Source organism: Caretta caretta, chromosome 7, assembly GCF_965140235.1.
Source record: "Caretta caretta isolate rCarCar2 chromosome 7, rCarCar1.hap1, whole genome shotgun sequence".
Lineage (NCBI taxonomy): Eukaryota > Metazoa > Chordata > Testudines > Cheloniidae > Caretta > Caretta caretta.
In genome coordinates, this window is record NC_134212.1 from 107,151,184 (window position 1) to 107,167,714 (window position 16,531).

The 16,531-nt window shown below is 42.4% G+C and overlaps 1 protein-coding gene across 5 annotated transcripts in view; it reads right to left on the minus strand.

The window, feature by feature from the left end:
• Window positions 1-16,531, minus strand: part of PLEKHA1 (pleckstrin homology domain containing A1) — a 90,111-nt gene that overhangs the window by 25,649 nt on the left and 47,931 nt on the right. For all 5 annotated transcript variants that reach the window (XM_048858946.2, XM_048858951.2, XM_048858950.2 and 2 more), the window contains 2 exons: window positions 2,607-2,738; window positions 1,449-1,592 (listed from right to left, as the gene is read on the minus strand). In XM_048858946.2, the coding sequence (XP_048714903.1) occupies window positions 1,449-1,592; window positions 2,607-2,738 (276 nt within the window). The remainder of the gene's footprint in view (window positions 1-1,448; window positions 1,593-2,606; window positions 2,739-16,531) is intronic.

A 16,531-nucleotide genomic window follows, 5' to 3' on the forward strand; every position in this document is an offset into this window, starting at 1 on the left:
AGGATCCTGCTGTTCACCTCTCTCCATTGTGAAAACTGCCCATTTATTCCTACCCTTCGTTTCCTATCTTTTAACCAGTTACTGATCCATGAGAGACCTTTCCCTCTTATCCCATGACTACTTAGTGTCTGTAAGCGTCTTTGGTGAGGGACCTTGTCCAAGACTTTCTGAAAATCCAAGTATACTACATCAGCTGGGTCATCCTTGTCTACGCATCTGTTCATACTCTCAAAGAATTCTAATAGGTTAGTGAGGCACGGCTTCCCTTTACAAAAGCTGTGTTAAACACAATTTGTTAGGGAAGAGTTATCTATGTCTCTGATCATTTTGTTCTTTGCTATAATTTCTACCAATATGCCTGGTACTCAAGTTAGACTCACCAGCCTATAATCATTAGAACTGCATCTAGAATCCTTTTTAAAAATCAGCATTAGCTACTTTCCAGTCATCTGGTACAGACTTGTTTATGAAATGGGTTATATACTACAGTTGTTAGAGCGGAAATTCCATATTTGAGTTCCATCACAACTCTTGGGTGAATACCATCTGCTCCTGGTAATTTAGTGTTTAATTTATCAAATTGGTTCTGAAACATCTTCTATTGACACATCAATGTGGGACAGTACTTCAGATCTGTCAACCAAAAAGGATAGCTCCGATATGGGTATTTCCCCCACATCCTCTGCAGTTAAGATTGACAGAAAGAATCCATTTACTTCTTCCACAATGCCCGTGTCTTCCTTGAGTGTTCTTTAACAGCTTGGCCATCTAGTGGCCCCGCTGCCACTTTGGCAGACTTTCTGCTTCTGATGATAAAAAAAAGTTTCATGCTCCCAGACTTCAATGTTGCAAGTTTGCAGAGCTTTGAATATAGCATGTGCTAAATCCCTTAATCTTGAACTGTTTGGCTACATACCAATCTCCTTCACACCTTTGGAATTGCACAATTGCTCCTCCAAACCACATAGAACACCTAAAATCTTTCCCTAACCACTTCACACTTCATAAATCCTGCATGCAGTAAACTCTTGCTTCAGTCCAAATATCTTCTATACACTTTTCATTACAAAAAATAGCTGCATGTTCTCATGCCAAAGAGCATCCCTTAATTACACACTTAGCCTAAAACCCATGTGCAGCAATGTTTTCCTCTCCAAAACGTCTTAAATTTTAAACTAATACAAAAACAAGTGGAAGCACCAAAAAATCCCCACAAAAGCTGAAATACCACCAATACAGAGATAAAACACATACTACTACTACTGAATCACCACCCATTTGATAAAATTCTAATTCTAACTACCCTCAATATTTTAACAACATTAGTGTTATTTGGTAAAACCAAAGATCAGTATCAATTGATCTCAGTATAATATGCAAAGTAACCGTAATAACTTTGGGGCCTCTGTTCTTCACAAGAGGAATGCATTATTCTCCAAATCACTTACCACAGCGCCTTGTTTAACACAATAGCCAGCTTTGATAACAGCATTGTCTGGGGGAGGTTTAGCAGTAAAGTAAGGAAGGTGGCTTTGTGACCGTTTCAAGTAATTTCTGTCATCTTCTTCCCCACATTCATTTAATTCTTCTTTCTAGAATGAATCAGAGAAAGGTTCAGGATGTTCAGCGTTTGCTCCAAAGCCCAGTGATATAAGAACAGAAAATGAAAGTGTATTTGGTTCCCTAAACTTGGTATTTGGTCCACCCTGTACCCACAAACCCCATCTCTGATTTGTTTAGAAGCAGCAAATACTTGACACTGCAGTACAGCAGTAATATCAATGTGACAATTATCTACATAAGGCCTACTGGAGTACTCCAGGTACTGCTCAAAACTACACAGTTTGAAAACAGATTATGAACACATTAAAACAGATAAAGCAATTAAAAATAGTATGTTGAAGACCTAAGAAACAAAATCTTTACTCCTTTTAAAAAAAATTAATCCATGGAATGACTTTGTTTAGGAGTACAACAGTCTAGATAATTCCAAAACTATGATTTGGGCCAGTCATGCAAGTCTTCAGAACAACCAATCCCCCAACGTGACCTAAAAGCATAAGATAGTACACAGAGTGTCAAGCTCAGTAGAATGACAGTGCATCTACTTTTAGATCTAACCATTACTAACTTTTTATTTTCAATCAGGTTTCTAGCACACCGTTTATAAAAATCTTGGCTTTCTGAGCCAATCAGTATCTTTCCTTTCTCCACTGCAAAACGCAAAAACAAATATATCAGTTAACTTCAGTAATCGACTAACTTGAACAACTTTGACATTGCTCATGTCAGAAACTCATTTCATGCCAAGAAATTCAAACTCATATAGGGGGTCTAATTCTTGGAAGTAAAAAAGTCAACACTTAAAAGTGTAATCTTTCATACAGTCACAGAAAAGTAAAATAGTTGAAGAGACACCTAGATACCATATCAGGTAAACAATTTAAAAAGCAAGCTTATGAGAGTATGAGTCTTCTGGATGAGGATGGATGGGTTGACAAATTTATTATTGATAAAATAATGTATCTCAGAGTATCCTGACAAGACAGACACATAGCACAACTCTTCCACTAATAACATTTCCTTACTTGGTATGAAGCTATTACCTGAGTAGGTGTAATGATGGGAACACCACCAACAATTTCTGTTCTGTAAGACACTTGTTTCTTTCCACCCGGATTTTCAACTTGGCGATTTGAGCTATCAGGTTGACATAGCAGATCAGACTGCTTTGGTACCTGAAAAGTTAGACATGATGAATAATTTGATGTTTTCCCCTGTTTTAAGACTAAAAATAAAGCTAGTAATCCCCATGCTTAGGTACCTAAAAAGCCTCAGTTATTATTCAAGCACTCACATTCAGTCTCCAGAAGGATTTCTACAACTAGTTTTTAATTCTAAAGAAATATCTCAATAGGTAACTGTTTGCAACAGATTTGTGTTCGATATCAGAAAAAAAAAAACTGATCTGTGGTTAAGACACTTGACTGACTCAGGAAATCAGGGTTCACTTTCCAGCTCTGCCACAAACTCCCTACCTAATCTTCAGCAAGTCAGTTTCTCTGTGCCACAATTTCTCATCTGTAAAGTAGAAATAGTTTCTCCCACCTTGTCATTAAGCTCTTTAGGGCTAGGATTCTTACTACATGTCTAAACTTTGCTTAGTACAATGGGATCACAAACCTTGGTGTCTAGATACTACTGTAATGCAAAGAGTTACTATTCATACAAAGCTATCGTGTCGATGTTTGACAAGTGTCTTTGCTGCTTGATGCAGCATTTTCACCCACAATTTAATGCTTAGCATGAAGGTATTTAAATTACTATGAAACAATATGAACTAAACTGAAACTTTGCTTTAATTGTAATATCTGGAGCAAGGTGAAAAAAGTTATCCATACTGTTCAAGCGGCTTTATAGAATGACAAGATACAGGTTTGTACTTCAATGCAAAATCTTCAGGGCTAAAGAATGCAATGGTTAATCATCATCAACATGTTTCAGAGTAGCAGCCGTGTTAGTCTGTATTCGTAAAAAGAAAAGGAGGACTTGTGGCACCTTAGAGACGAACCAATTTATTTGAGCATAAGCTTTCGTGAGCTACAGCTCACTTCATCGGATGCATTCAGTGGAAAATACAGTGGGGAGATTTATATACATAGAGAAAGTGAAACAATGGGTGTTACCATACACACTGTAACGAGAGTGATCACTTAAGGTAAGCTATTACCAGCAGGAGAGCGGTGGGGAAAAAACCTTTTGTAATGATAATCAAGGTGGGCCATTTCCAGCAGTTGACAAGAACGTCTGAGGAACAGTATGTGTGTGTCCATTTATTCTTTTATGTAGAGACTGTCCAGTTTGGCCAATGTACATAGAGGGGCATTGCTGGCACATATCACATTGGTAGATGTGCAGGTGAACGAGCCTCTGATAGTGTGGCTGATGTGATTAGGCCCTATGATGGTGTCCCTGAATAGATATGTGGACACACAGTTGGCAACGGGCTTTGTTGCAAGGATAGGTTCCTGGGTTGTTGTGTGGTTGCTGGTGAGTATTTGCTTCAGATTGGGGGGCTGTCTGTAAGCAATGATTGGCCTGTCTCCCAAGATCTGTGAGAGTGATGGGTCATCCTTCAGGATAGGTTGTAGATCCTTGATGATGCGTTCGAGAGGTTTTAGTTGGGGGCTGAAGGTGATGGCTAGTGGTGTTTTGTTATTTGCTTTGTTGGGCCTGTCCTGTAGCAGGTGACTTCTGGGTACTCTTCTGGCTCTGTCAATCTATTTCTTCACTTCAGCAGGTGGGTACTGTAGTTGTAAGAATGCTTGAGAGAGATCTTGTAGGTGTTTGTCTGAGGGGTTGGAGCAAATGCGATTGTATCGTAGAGCTTGGCTGTAGACAATGGATCGTGTGGTGTGGTCTGGATGAAAGCTAGAGGCATGTAGGTAGGCATAGCGGTCAGTAGGTTTCCGGTATAGGGTGGTGTTTATGTGACCATCGCGTCCAGGAAGTGGATCTCGTGTGTGGACTGGTTCAGGCTGAGGTTGATGGTGGGATGGAAATTGTTGAAATCATGGTGGAATTCCTCAAGGGCTTCTTTTCCATGGGTCCAGATGATGATGATGTCATCAATGTAGCGCAAGTAGAGTAGAGGCATTAGGGGACGAGAGCTGAGGAAGCGTTGTTCTAAGTCAGCCATAAAAACATTGGCATTCTGTGGGGCCATGCAGGTACCCATAGCAGTGCCGCTGATTTGAAGGTATACCTTGAATAGAGACTGGGAGTGGATGGATCATTACACAAAGTAAAACTATTTCCCCATGTTTATTCCCTCCCTCTCCCCCACCGTTCCTCAGACGTTCTTGTCAACTGCTGGAAATGGCCCACCTTGATTATCACTACAAAAGGTTTTTCCCCCCTGCTCTCCTGCTAGTAATAGCTCACCCTACGTGATCACTCTCGTTACACTGTGTATGGTAACGCCCATTGTTTCATGTTCTCTATGTATATAAATCTCCCCACTGTATTTTCCACTGAATGCATCTGATGAAGTGAGCTGTAGCTCACGAAAGCTTATGCTCAAATAAATTTGTTAGTCTCCAAGGTGCCACAAGTCCTCCTTTTCTTTTTGAGAATCATTAACATGGAATTTTGGGGAGAGGAGTGTGCAAATTGTAAGATGAGTTTAACAATAGGATCCAAAGATTAGTGTTCCACAGCAATTTAAGACAGACACATTAAGAACTGTATGCAGATTATGCAAGTTACTCAACTTGATACACTACTATAAGAAATCTCTGGACATTAGCTTACCTTCAAGCAAAAATTGGCACTATTTCATCAAGAGAGGGGGATAAAAGGTGAGGTGTGTTATACGAGCTACACAAAAGGCAAATGGGACTATGCTGAGTAATACCACTTACCTCTTCATACTGAGTACTGATGAAGTAGATCACTGTATCACAGGAGCACCAAAGAAAGGAAATAGGAGATCTAGTACTTTCCAAAACAAACAGGAAGTGCTGAGGGAACTAACTTTTAGGAACTCTCTCTGAAAGTGTCTAAAACTGACACCCAACCTTTGTAAATAGGATTACCTGGTGAAACAACATGTTCAGGTAGTTTGAGAAATACCTTTGAGAAATACCGGAAGCAAAAGCAGTTCATGTTCCGCCTTAGCTATTTTCGAAAATGGCTATGTTTATCCAAGTTTGTCGGAATCAAATAGTTCTAAACCATCTGCCCCAGCCTCCACATCTGAAAAACCTTTACAAAGGTTTGTTACTTCACACAAAATCAAGTCATCGATGGTTGCAAAATAAGCATCCATCTATTAGATAATCAGGAGAAGCAGCTACTCCTTTTCTTCTTCACCTTGTTTGACTGTGCTCCTTGCGGCTCAGTAGGAGCTGCAGTCACAATGGTGCCTCTGCCACTGAATGGTCTCCCACAGCATCTGACAATAAGCCCTCTTGCAAAGTCTCACATCAAGACACAGTATTTCCAAAATATTTTTAAATATTTGAATGCTTTTGAATACGTCAGTCTGCTAAAGCTGAGCTAAAAGGTGCCGGCTCTTCAGGAGCTTGATTCTGCCTGTTCTTGAGTTTGTGCCAAATCTGAAAACTGCATAGTTTTCTATCCTTGGAAGCAATACAAAGGCATTCTATTCCAAAAGGTAACATCTTTATGACTTGGATTAGCCTGCTTTCAAACAAATCAGAACCCCAGAACAAGGGTCAAGAACGTCCAATTTAGGAAAGGCAGAGCAATTCAAAAATATCAGATGTATGGCTGATCTAATAGTTTCAGTATTGTATATCTTGGTCTGGAATATAAATGAGGAAGCAACTTCTTTCTTGTTCTTCAAAAGAGAAAGTATTTTGCTTTATGAGCTTTACAATTCTTAAATCTAGTCTAATCAAAGTCTCAGTTATAATAGTTTTTACTTATAAACACAAATGCAATGGGAAAAGACAGCTACTACTTCTGAGTGGCTTTGATGTTTGGGTACTGGAAATAATCTACTGAAAAGTGGATGTTAAAGTTTCCAAGAGCCGTGACAGAAAACTATTACCTAGGGCAGTTTGCTTGCAGAAAGTACAGCTGAATTATTCACTGGATAAACAGCACTAATTAGGAATATGCTTAATTTTTTTTGATAGCTGTGCTCCTAAAGCACAGTAAGATACACACAAAAGAAGAAAGGCGATGCAGCTTGTGTCATTTTCGATTGAAGTTTGTTAGCATAACCCAAGGCACATTAAAGTTCAATAATCTGAGGATTAAGTGTGAAGTCTGAAGGATTTATTAACTGACTATGCTATAGACAGAGGTTAAAGTATAACCTTTGTATCAATCTAATTGCTAAAAATCAGTCAAGCCTTCTACAAATCTTGATTAATTGGATTCCATTCCATTAAATCATATATGAACTTAATTCAGTGAAGGTTCATATTTTCAAGATTTTAACAGATTTTAAATAATTTCATGATGTTCTCAATGTAATTTACAAGAATAATAATAAAGGTGAAGTTAATTTTAACTTTGTTCAAGTAATTGGGGGGCTCAACGTCTGAACAACAAGAATGTACACTTCTTCAATCCTGTATCCGGCCTGTGTCATCTTACCTCTCCTATGAGGAACAAAATTCCTTTTGACTCCTCTTTGGTACTAGTTCTAAATTTTGTAGTTGGCAATTTTAGGATGACATGGCAATGTGTGGTTCATTTAGAGTTGCCATAGAGAAGATAGAAATATTTTTCATAGAAGAAAAATATTTCTATGGAAATATCTTTAAATATATGGTGGGAAATTGTGGGCTGGATTTGTTGGTCAGATCCAGTTCCTTTGTTCCACTCTGGAGGTGCATGGGTCTGTAATGCCTATGGATCTTTTTGCTGGGAATACTCAGAGTAGCCTATACCACCAACTCCTGCAGCTCCCAACAAAGTGGACATATGTCAAGAATAAGGGCCCCAAAGTTACTGCAGTTTAGGTTTCATGACTGGCATAACAGCCCTCCAGAGCTACTATATCTGGCCAGAGTAGTTTACAGCAGTCCTGGAATTGGCCTCACAATCAAGAAGTTGCAACCAGTTCCTCTATAGCACCCCACCACACACTGCACCCAGTCAAATCTGGATACTAGAAAAACTTGTCCCCATATATTAGACTCCTTTATTGCTCATAAATAGGGCCCTACCAAATTCACCATGCATTTTGGTCAATTTCACAGTCATAGGATTTTAAAAATAGTAAATTTCATTATTTCAGCTATTTAAATCTGAAATTTCATGGTGTTGTAATGGTAGGGGTCCCGACGCAAAAAGGGGGCTGTCACAAGGTTATCGTAGGGGGTATTGTGGTATTGCTACCCTTACTTCTGCGCTGCTGCAGGTGGCAGCGCTGCCTTCAGAGCTGGGTGGCCAGAGAGCAGCTACTTCTGGCCAGGAGCCCTACTCTGAAGGCAGTCCGCTGCCAGCGGCAGCACAGAAGTAAGGATCGCATGGTATGGTATTTCCACCCTTACTTCTGTGCTGCTGCCTGCAGGGCTGGGCCCACACTCTCCAGCCACCCAGCTCTGAAGGCAGCAGTGCAGAAGTAAGGGTGGCAATACCACAATCCCCTGTAAAATAATCTCGTGACTCCCCCCAACTCCCTTTTGGGTCAGGAGCCCCAATTTGAGAAACTCTGGTCTCCCCCAGGAAATTGGTATAATACAGGGTAAAAGTACACAAGACCAGATTTCTCTATGATGCGTTTTTTGTGGCTGTGAATTTAGTAGGGCACTACTCAAACCGTATGAGCAGAACTCAAGAGTGGAGGAAAGAGAGTCAAAGTGTGTACAAGCACTGTGTTTTTATGTGCTGTAGTCACATGGTCTTCCTGTAAAATGCTATGTCCACTCCCCTCTCTCTCTTGTACACACTTTCACTGGTCAGGATGCATTCTGTGAATGTGCAGTCGAAGAATTTTCCACAGAATCCTTTGCCACTGAACAATGCTCCAAAACCTAAACTTTCATTTTCGAAAATGTGTCATCTACTAATGCTTGTGAAGAAAAAGCTTTTCAAAACATGAAGTAAAAGAATGTTGCCTTCCCTGATCTTTCACATAACCTTAAACAGCTCAGAGAGAGAGATGGCCTGTCTTCTTTATCCCAATTCCTCCAACACTTCTTCAGATATTAAGAGCTCCATTTGTTCCCATTCCACTGCCAAAATTCCCCATCTCTTCTCCCACTGTCAGGGCTTCTATAATGCAGTTATCTATTAGGATTAACATAGCTCTGTGGCATGTTAGAATCAGAAATGAAAATAGAGACAGCATAAACATTTAAATAAAAACAGGGTTACTGTATAGATTGTATTCATTTTGTCTGAAGTTATTAAAAATCTATTTTTTAAAAAACTGAAAAGCTGTTGCAGAATTACCAGTATGTCACATTAGAACATTGTAGAATCCAAGTATGTTGTGACAAGTTGGACCTAAATTCTGCAGCAAAAACATGAGGGGCCTTGACTACAGTCCATGCTTTAATCCAGGGTTTCTCAAACTTTATTGCACCACAACCCCTTTCTGACAACAAAAATTACTACATGACCCCAGGAAGGGGCACTGAAGCCCAAGCCCCTCCACCCTGGGCAGCGGGGCCAAAGCTCGAGCCCCACCCCCCTGGGGGAGGGGGGGTGAAGCCAAAGCTTGAGAGCTTCAGCCCTGGGCGGGTAGGGGCTGTAACCTGAGCCCTGCCACCCAGGGCAGAAGCTCTCAGGGTTTGGCTGCAGCCTTGGGTGGTGGGGCTCAGATTTTTGGCTTCAGCCGAGGCCCCAGCAAGTCGAATGCCAGCCATGGCGACCCCATTAAAACAGGGTGGTGACCCACAGTTTGAGAACCGCTGCTTTAATCTAACAGAAAAAAAAATCGATTCTGCAACCCAGCTTCTCCCACAATTCTGGATGTCTGGGCTGTTCCCCTCCATTTTGCAGCTCACAGAGGCAGATCAGTGTTTTGGCACCATGTGTTCTGACCTCTGTTCCCATTTGTCAACAGATTTTCTGCCTCTGCAGCAGCAGGCTGTTCAATTGCGCCCACCCTTATTCATTATCTAATTTTTTTTTTTCTCAGCTTGGGCAGTAGTGAGCAGTTTCATCTTTTCAGCTTACTGATCCTCCCTGGGTCAGTTAACAGTTTGGTGGTTTAACCCAGCCTGACCCTCTGCTGCAGCATCTCCCTGTCTGCCATACCTGAATAGGGGCAGAGGAGCAGAGAAGTCAAGAAAGCACCATGTGAAAGCCAAGTGATGCTCTATTTGCAGAGCAGGGAGAGGGTCGAAAAACAAGAACCACCCCAGGCAGTCAATTCAGGGGTAAGTCTCAGGTGACTCCTGAAGAACAAAGAGGAAAGTTTGTAGGGTCACAAGTCTGTTCACCCTACTCCTCACCACAAGTCTTAAAGAACTGGGCTTCTACCCTTCCCTCCCAATTTACCCCAGGGGGCTCTGGTGAGTCCCCTCCACCCTCTTGGGAGGGAATGGCTCCCAGAGAGGGAGTATTCAGACACAGATCTTGAGGGCTTCAGACCCTAAGGAAGGCAAGCAATGCCTTTAAAATGCCTCAAAAGCAAAAGCAGAACTTCTACCCAACACATCCAAAAACAGCTTAAAAAAAAAACTAAAGTAAAAAAAGGGAGGGGGGGGGAGAGAAGAACCACAGAAAATCCAGGAGGTACAAGTTCTGACTTCTTCCTCTTCTTCTCCCTCCCACTGAGGAAGGCAAGCAATTGAGTTCAAAGAATATATCAGATGTCTTCCCTTCATGAGCAATTCCAGACTATGTGCAGTAAGGTTGTCTTCACAATTCAAATTCAACCTGAACAGGATCCCAAGAGAAAGCCTCAGAGTAAATTCTTCCCTTAAAATCCTCTCAAAACTGCAATACCCTTTCATCCCTCCTTTGAGGAAGTGATTGAGGATTAAAGGAATAAGCCTGAAAAGGGCAAGCACACTAACAAGAGCAACCCTCAGGCTCTACATCAATCAAAATTGAAGGACACTATTGCTGAAATGCCGCAGGTTGAAGCTGCTGTAGCATCTCTTGCAAGGGATATGGTAATTCCCTCAAAAGGCATGTTCTACCCCAAGGACTTCATAGATAGAAAGAGGGAGGCCACTCTCAAAAAGGAACTTTGAGGCCTCCTCTGCCACCCTCAAAGCATCCCAGGTAGCTATCTTCTTTGCAATAGCATCTCTCTCCTGGCTACATCTCAGAGTCCTCAAGGACAGAGATCACCTTAACCTTGGTTCAATTTTAAAGAAAGTCTCCCTAGCACAGGATTTGTAGTTGACACCTCAAAGGATGCAATGAAGTTCTCAGCTTAAGCCAAGGATTCCAGCCCAACAGCCAAGCACCACCTACGGTTCCAATCCTGGAAGGTGGATATCCACTCCAAGCAGGTCCTATGCTTGGCCAACTTTAATTGCTCCCTCCTTTTCGGAGAAGAGCTGGAAAGGTGGTGGCTGACAACGTTGCAAAACCCATGCACTAGAGACGACAAGCCCTCAAGACAGAAATGCTCCTCCTGGCTATGTATTCACAGAGGTATCAGAGAAGGAACAGACTCTCCAAAGGAAAACAGGGGAATTGAGGTCAGGAGGTGGGGGGGAAGGGGGAAGGAGGGTAAAGAGCAGAAGTCCACAGGGACTTCAGCCCTTCCCCTCAATCCACTCCTGTGACAGACTGCATAGCTTCAGTCCTGGGTGAGAACGAAGGAGCAGAATTTCCCATTTTCTAGAAGAATTGTTCACACTGACTATAGACAAGTAGATCTGGGAGACAGCAAGCCAGGGATACTCCCTCAGGCTCCAGTCCCTCCCTCACCTCATCCAGTCTTCATCCTGTCACCCATTTCTAAAGACCCTATCAAGGTTCCTTCCCCAGTCTGAACTCTAGGGTACAGATGTGGGGATCTGCATGAAAGACCCCCTAAGCTTATTCTTACCAGCTTAGGTTAAAAACTTCCCCAAGGTACAAACTTTGTTTAACATGCTTGGTGGTGGCAGCATACGGTTCAAGGACAAGACAAAGAACAGGGAAAGAGCCCACTTGGAGACACCTTCCCCCAAAATATCACCCCAAGCCCTACACCCCCTTTCCTGGGGGAAGGCTTGATAATAATCCTCACCAATTTGCACAGGTGAACACAGACCCAAACCCTTGGATCTTAAGAACAATCAGGTTCTTAAAAGAAGAATTTTAATTGAAGTAAAAGAATCACCTCTGTAAAATCAGGATGGTAAATACCTTACAGGGTAATGAGATTCAAAACATAGAGAATCCCTCTAGGCAAAACCTTAAGTTACAGAGAGACACAAAAACAGGAATATACATTCCATCCAGCACCACTTATTTTACCAGCCATTAAACAAAAGGAAATTAACACATTTCTAGCTAGATTACTTACTAATCTAACAGGAGTTGTAAGGCTGCATTCCTGATCCCTTCCCAGCAAAAGCATCACACACACAGACAAACCCTTTGTTCCCCCCCCCCCCCCAGCTTTGAAAGTATCTTGTTGCCTCACTGGTCATTTTGAGTCAGGTGCCAGCGAAGTTATCTTGGCTTCTTAACCCTTTACAGGTGAAAGGGTTTTGCCTCCGGCCAGGAAGGATTTTATAGCACTGTATACAGAAAGGTGGTTACCCTTCCCTTTATATTTATGACAGACCCCATAAAATGAAATTTGATCCAGAACAAAATCTCATACTCTGGATATGGGAGTGATAAAAATAATTCCCTCAGAAGAAAAAAAGGCTCTGTGGGTTCTACTCCATCTTCTTCACTGTTCAGATGTGCACTGGGGAGGGGCTGGTATCAGAGCCATGCTTGACCTCAGAAGGCTCAACAAGTGGAAGAGGGAAAAGTTTCAGATGAAGACTCTGGCCTCTATAGTGTTCTCTCTGTCCAAGGGTGGATTGGACGAAGCATTTCCTAACTTCAGTGGATCTAGCAGATGCATACCCACACACCCTATCAGGCCATGTCACTGCAAACTTCTGAACTTTGTCTATGGCCAGAAACATCAGTACCAAACACTCCTGTCCTCAACCCCCAGGGTTTTTACAAAGATGCTGGTAGTGATTATAGCCAGACTGAGATCACAGGGAACCCACCTGTACCCCTTCCTGTACGAAATGCTGATCAGCACTCCATCACCGTCATCAGCACATAGAGCTACGTCTCGGACACTGAATCTCTTAGAGGTGTGTGGCTTCATCAATGTCAAGGAAAGTTCCTTGATTCAGTCGACCAGAAAAAACCACTCACCAAGGGGTAGAAATAGACACCTTGGTAGCAAAAAAGTCTATTCATTAGAAACATTCATGAAAATTCAGGATTTTATCATCTTGCTCTGGAGCACCTCCCATAGCACAGAAGGCCTCCCATAGCACTGTGTCTTCAACTGCTGGGCCTCCTGGTGTCGTATGACTACCCATGAGGTGATCCCTATACACATCAGCCACCTTTCAAGCCTTCACCCAAAAAGCGTAAGACCACTCCCCGAAACACATGAAAGATCAAGCATAGGTTCTGACACAAATGATCAACTCCCTACACTGGTGGTCAGCCTACAACAGTGTTCACAAAAGCATGCCACCTGTCTTCCAGATCCTCAAGTTCCACAATTAATGCCAGCCTGCATTGCTGGGGAACACACTTAGAGACCCAAACAGCTCAAGACTCCTAGAAGCTGGAGAAAAGAGCTCACAGCATAAGTACCTTAGAGATGAGTGGTCAAGCTGGCTCTGCAATGGTTCCAGTCTGCCCTAAAAGGGAATCATGTTCTGGTTCAGTCAGACAATACAACTACAGCTACATATTTAAATAACCAATGGAAAACAAGGAGCTCGGCACTACACGTGGAAGAAAATAAGGTGGGTGGATCAGATTCTCCTTTCCTTCACAGTTATCCACATAAAAGGGAATCTCAACTGAAAGGTAGACAGGCTCAGCAGGTGCAGGATCAACAACTCTAAGTGGTGCCTGAATCAGAAGGTTTTCAATCTCATCTTTCAGACATTCAGCCTCCCTTCAACCAACCTGTCAGTGAATCATATGGACACAGAGAAGCTGAAATACTTCACCAGGGAGACCATCCCAGATTCATGGGGACAGATGCCTTATCACACAGCTGGACACAGGACCTACACATTGCCACCCTTTCCACTACTGTTGAAGGCGGTCCAGAAAACACAAGTATTGGTTTTCAGACCATATAGACCTGAAATTGGAGCCTCTACTCAAGCCTCTGTGGAAACCGGACAGTTTCTCAGAAGGTCGTCTTCTTCATCCAGACCCGGAACAGCCTGGCTATTGAAAGCGAAGTGCTAGAAGATCTGGGTCTGTCCTCCAGAGTCATTAAGACATTGCTTTTCTCTAGTACACCTCTAGGACAGTATCAATACTGAAAGCGTACTTCTCTATCAGATCCAAAGTCAATATCTGCCAAGAGCACAATGCAAATCCCAGAAATACAGGAAGCACAGACATTTTGGATTTTCTCCAAGAAGGTGGCATAGACAGAGGGCACTCCAGTACCATTGCATGTCAGGTATCTGCTCTTAGTAGCACACTCTTTCGCAGGATCCTTGGGCTCCCTGGAAGACAACCCTCATGTACTCAGATTCCGCTGAGCAATCGGGTTAGCCAGACCAGGGGCCAGGTCACTTTTTCCAAAATGGGGCCTACAGCAAGCTTTGGGGGCCTCAACAACCATCCCTTTGAGCCTTTGACTTCCATGTTGGCATTTTACTCATTAAGACTTGTTTCTTAAAAGCTGTCACGTCCACCAGACAAGTGTCAGAGCTGGCAGCCTTATCTATACAGGAGCCTTATTGCGCATTCCACAAGGACAAGGTAGTGCTCAGGATGACAGAATCCTTTATCCCTAAAGTTAATTTCTCCTTCCATGCTTTCAAAAAGGTTCTTCCTTTGTTCTATCCAAAACCACTACATCCAACTGAAAAGACATGGCACACCTTAGATATCAGAAGAGTGTTGACAGTCTCTCAAGTGTACAGAGTCCATGAGATCATGCTCTGTGTCCTTCCACCAAAAACGCCAGGGACACAACCTCCAAGCCCTCCACTGAAGTGGATTAGACTGTGCACTGAGGAATTTTACAAAGCATCAGAGGCTCCTGTTTCAAGGTGCACTCGAGAAGATCCCTAGCAATCACAAGGGCTGAATAAGCAAGTATGCCCTCGTAGGAAGTTTGCCAAGTGGCAACTTGGTCTATAGCTAGCACCTTCATTAAGCAGTTTAAGGGGACTTGTCGGCTTTCTGCAGAGACAAACCTCCTGCAGGCAGTAACCCAGAAATAATGCAGACTTTTGAGCGAGCTTATGAAAAGGAGGTGGTACTTTCTTTCCTACCAAAAACTTTTTTCTTAATCCTCCCTACATCCATTCACTGCTCACTACTTCCCAAACATCCCAGAATTGTGAGAGACCTTAATAATTTCCTTTCTACTAGCAGCTCCCACACTTCTACCCAACCTCAGTGGCTCGTGAGCCAAAAGCCAGATATTAAATGAAATCATTACCATGACAGTCTTTCTTGGTCTAACATACAGAGTTATTTCATTACATTCAGAGTATTCGTTAATAATGTGATGTACATTTATAGATTTAGCATAACTCATCTGGTGGCAAGTGGGGAAAAAAGAGAAGGCATGGCCATAAGCACGCAGTGCCAAAATGCTGATCCACCTCCATGAGCCCAAACGTTCAGAATTGTGGTAGCCACTGCTAGCAGACAGGAAATTATTGGTAAGAAGTCTTCCAATCATACCAACTTGATCAATAAGAAAAAGTTGCCATGCCCTCTCAGCTGCCTCTGAAATCTATTTTCAATGAAAGTGACCCTCTGGAACTAAACCATGAGATCCTAGGTATCAGGGGTTTTCTCAAATTCAAGGTATTTTTGTGAATTCAGAAAGGTCTGCCATTAGCTAAACATGTAGAGAAGTTTGATCCAGCAGGACTTATCTCAATCAAGTCTTTCTTCCCACATTCTCCAAGTATTATTGCAGCACTTAGGAACCTAGTCATGGATTAGGACTTCATTGTGCTTCATGGAGCTGTACAAACACAAAACAAAAATATGATCCCTGCCCCAAAGAGCTTACAGTTTAAGTATAGAGACAACAGATGGATTCAGACTGACCAACAGAGGAGTACAAGGAAACCATGAGACAGTATTGGTCAGCATGACCGTTCTCTCAGCAAACTAGCCGTCTAACCACTGCCAAGATTTTAGTAGGCACCATGACAAAGGACAGTTTTAAAGGAGGGAACTGAACGAGAACAATTAAATGGCTTTGAGGAGGTTTACAGGGAGCTCTTCCCAACCATGAGATGTAACATGGGACAAGACACGAAAGCGCTTGTTTGAAAATTTAACTGGTGGGTGAAAGAGGCTGGCAGTGAGAGTCAATCAGAGGTGGGAGTCAATCTCACAATAGTGAATCAAAAAATAGGTAGCATGGGGATTAGCCGTAAAGGGCCTTGAAGTAGACTAATACCAGGAGCACAAAAACAGAGCCAATTACCTGGACAGATGGGAAACAGACAGACATTCTGCCTTTATTTCTTTTACACTCTTACTATATGCAACATATTACCCAGGTGGGCCATCCTGAACCATGTAGCAAAATGATTTTTACAGATGCAGTACCCCTGATCACTGGGTGCCCAAGGTTGCGAAGGCATGTGGAGGTGTATTTTCTGAGCAGGCTTGCTCTTCGATCCTCAAAATATCTTGTAAAAGTGACTTAAACTTCTGCCATGCCCTGTGGTTCTGAAGCTTGACTTCCCCTAGACTCCCCTAGGGAGTCTTTCAAAGAAGAGTATTTTTAAAGGAAATATCTAGTTTTAAACACTAACCAATCCAGAAGTGAGTGAGTGATAACATGGTTTACCAATCTGGTAAACATTCTACTCATTTGCAGACTAACAAAAGTAGAGGAATT